Source organism: Morus notabilis, unplaced genomic scaffold, assembly GCF_000414095.1.
Source record: "Morus notabilis unplaced genomic scaffold, ASM41409v2 C11348632, whole genome shotgun sequence".
NCBI lineage: Eukaryota > Viridiplantae > Streptophyta > Magnoliopsida > Rosales > Moraceae > Morus > Morus notabilis.
The window spans coordinates 1-947 of NW_010385839.1; the positions used below are offsets into that span (position 1 = coordinate 1).

Consider the following 947-nt stretch of genomic DNA (forward strand, 5'->3'; position numbering starts at 1 on the left):
TATATATATATATATATTAGAGAGAGAGAGAGAGAGAGAAAGCCCACAAGCACATGATGCTATTCAAGTCTCAACAATGAAACTTCACATCTGAAGAGATTATTACAAGAACAGTAAAAGCTTATATCTTCGGTAAGCTTTTTATTGACCGATATAGGAGTGTAAGCAAATTCTAGTGGTATGAGCACATATTTGAAGTGGAAAAGAGCACATGATTCAAATATCTACTATAACTCGTCAAACTTAGTTCTCACAACTTCAATCCTTAAACCTAAAAATCCATCGTAGATATATGAACATAATTCGCAACCAGGAATAAGAACTTAGAACCTATCATATCATTTCCTAAAAGAGAGAACACCCTGCGCATAAGCCAAGCATGGAAAGAAGATTTGAGAAGTAGAACAACTACTGGTTGTGGTGAGAAGCCTGGAGAAGCCCGTCACGAATTTGACTAGCAACGTCGCGAACAGCGCCAGGTCCATGGGGGATAAACACCGCAGACGATTTCGAGGCAGCACCGATTTCCTTCATGGTGTCAAAGTACTGGGTGACAAGGACCATGTCCATGACATCCTTTGCAGTTGTCCCTGGAACATTAACAGAAAAGCCAAGCACACTGTCTCTCAAACCATCAACAATTGCTTGACGTTGGCGAGCGATACCAAGTCCAGAGAGATACTTTGACTCAGCCTCACCCTCAGCTCGCTTAATTTGTAAGATTTTCTCAGCCTCTGCCTTTTCATTAGCAGCCACCCTCATCCTTGCAGCTGAGGAAAATACAGAGAACGTTAGAAAAGTAAATACTTCAACAGGAATTTTGCATCAAGTATAAAATTGGAGTCTGGATAAACCAGTTTATGAACTATACCGGCATTAATTTCATTCATTGCTCGCTTCACATGTTCATCTGGTTCTATGTCAACAATCAGTGTTTGCACGATCTC

General features: G+C 40.4%; 1 protein-coding gene across 1 annotated transcript; it reads right to left on the reverse strand.

The window, feature by feature from the left end:
* Window positions 1–33: 33 nt before the first annotated feature.
* LOC112094971 (hypersensitive-induced response protein 1-like) lies at window positions 34–941 on the reverse strand. Its single transcript, XM_024176665.1, has 2 exons — window positions 872–941; window positions 34–770 (listed from the first exon to the last, which is right to left on the reverse strand). The coding sequence occupies exons 1-2, from the start codon at window positions 888–890 to the stop codon at window positions 409–411; spliced, it is 381 nt and encodes a 126-aa protein (XP_024032433.1). The 5' UTR covers window positions 891–941; the 3' UTR covers window positions 34–408.
* Window positions 942–947: the final 6 nt, after the last annotated feature.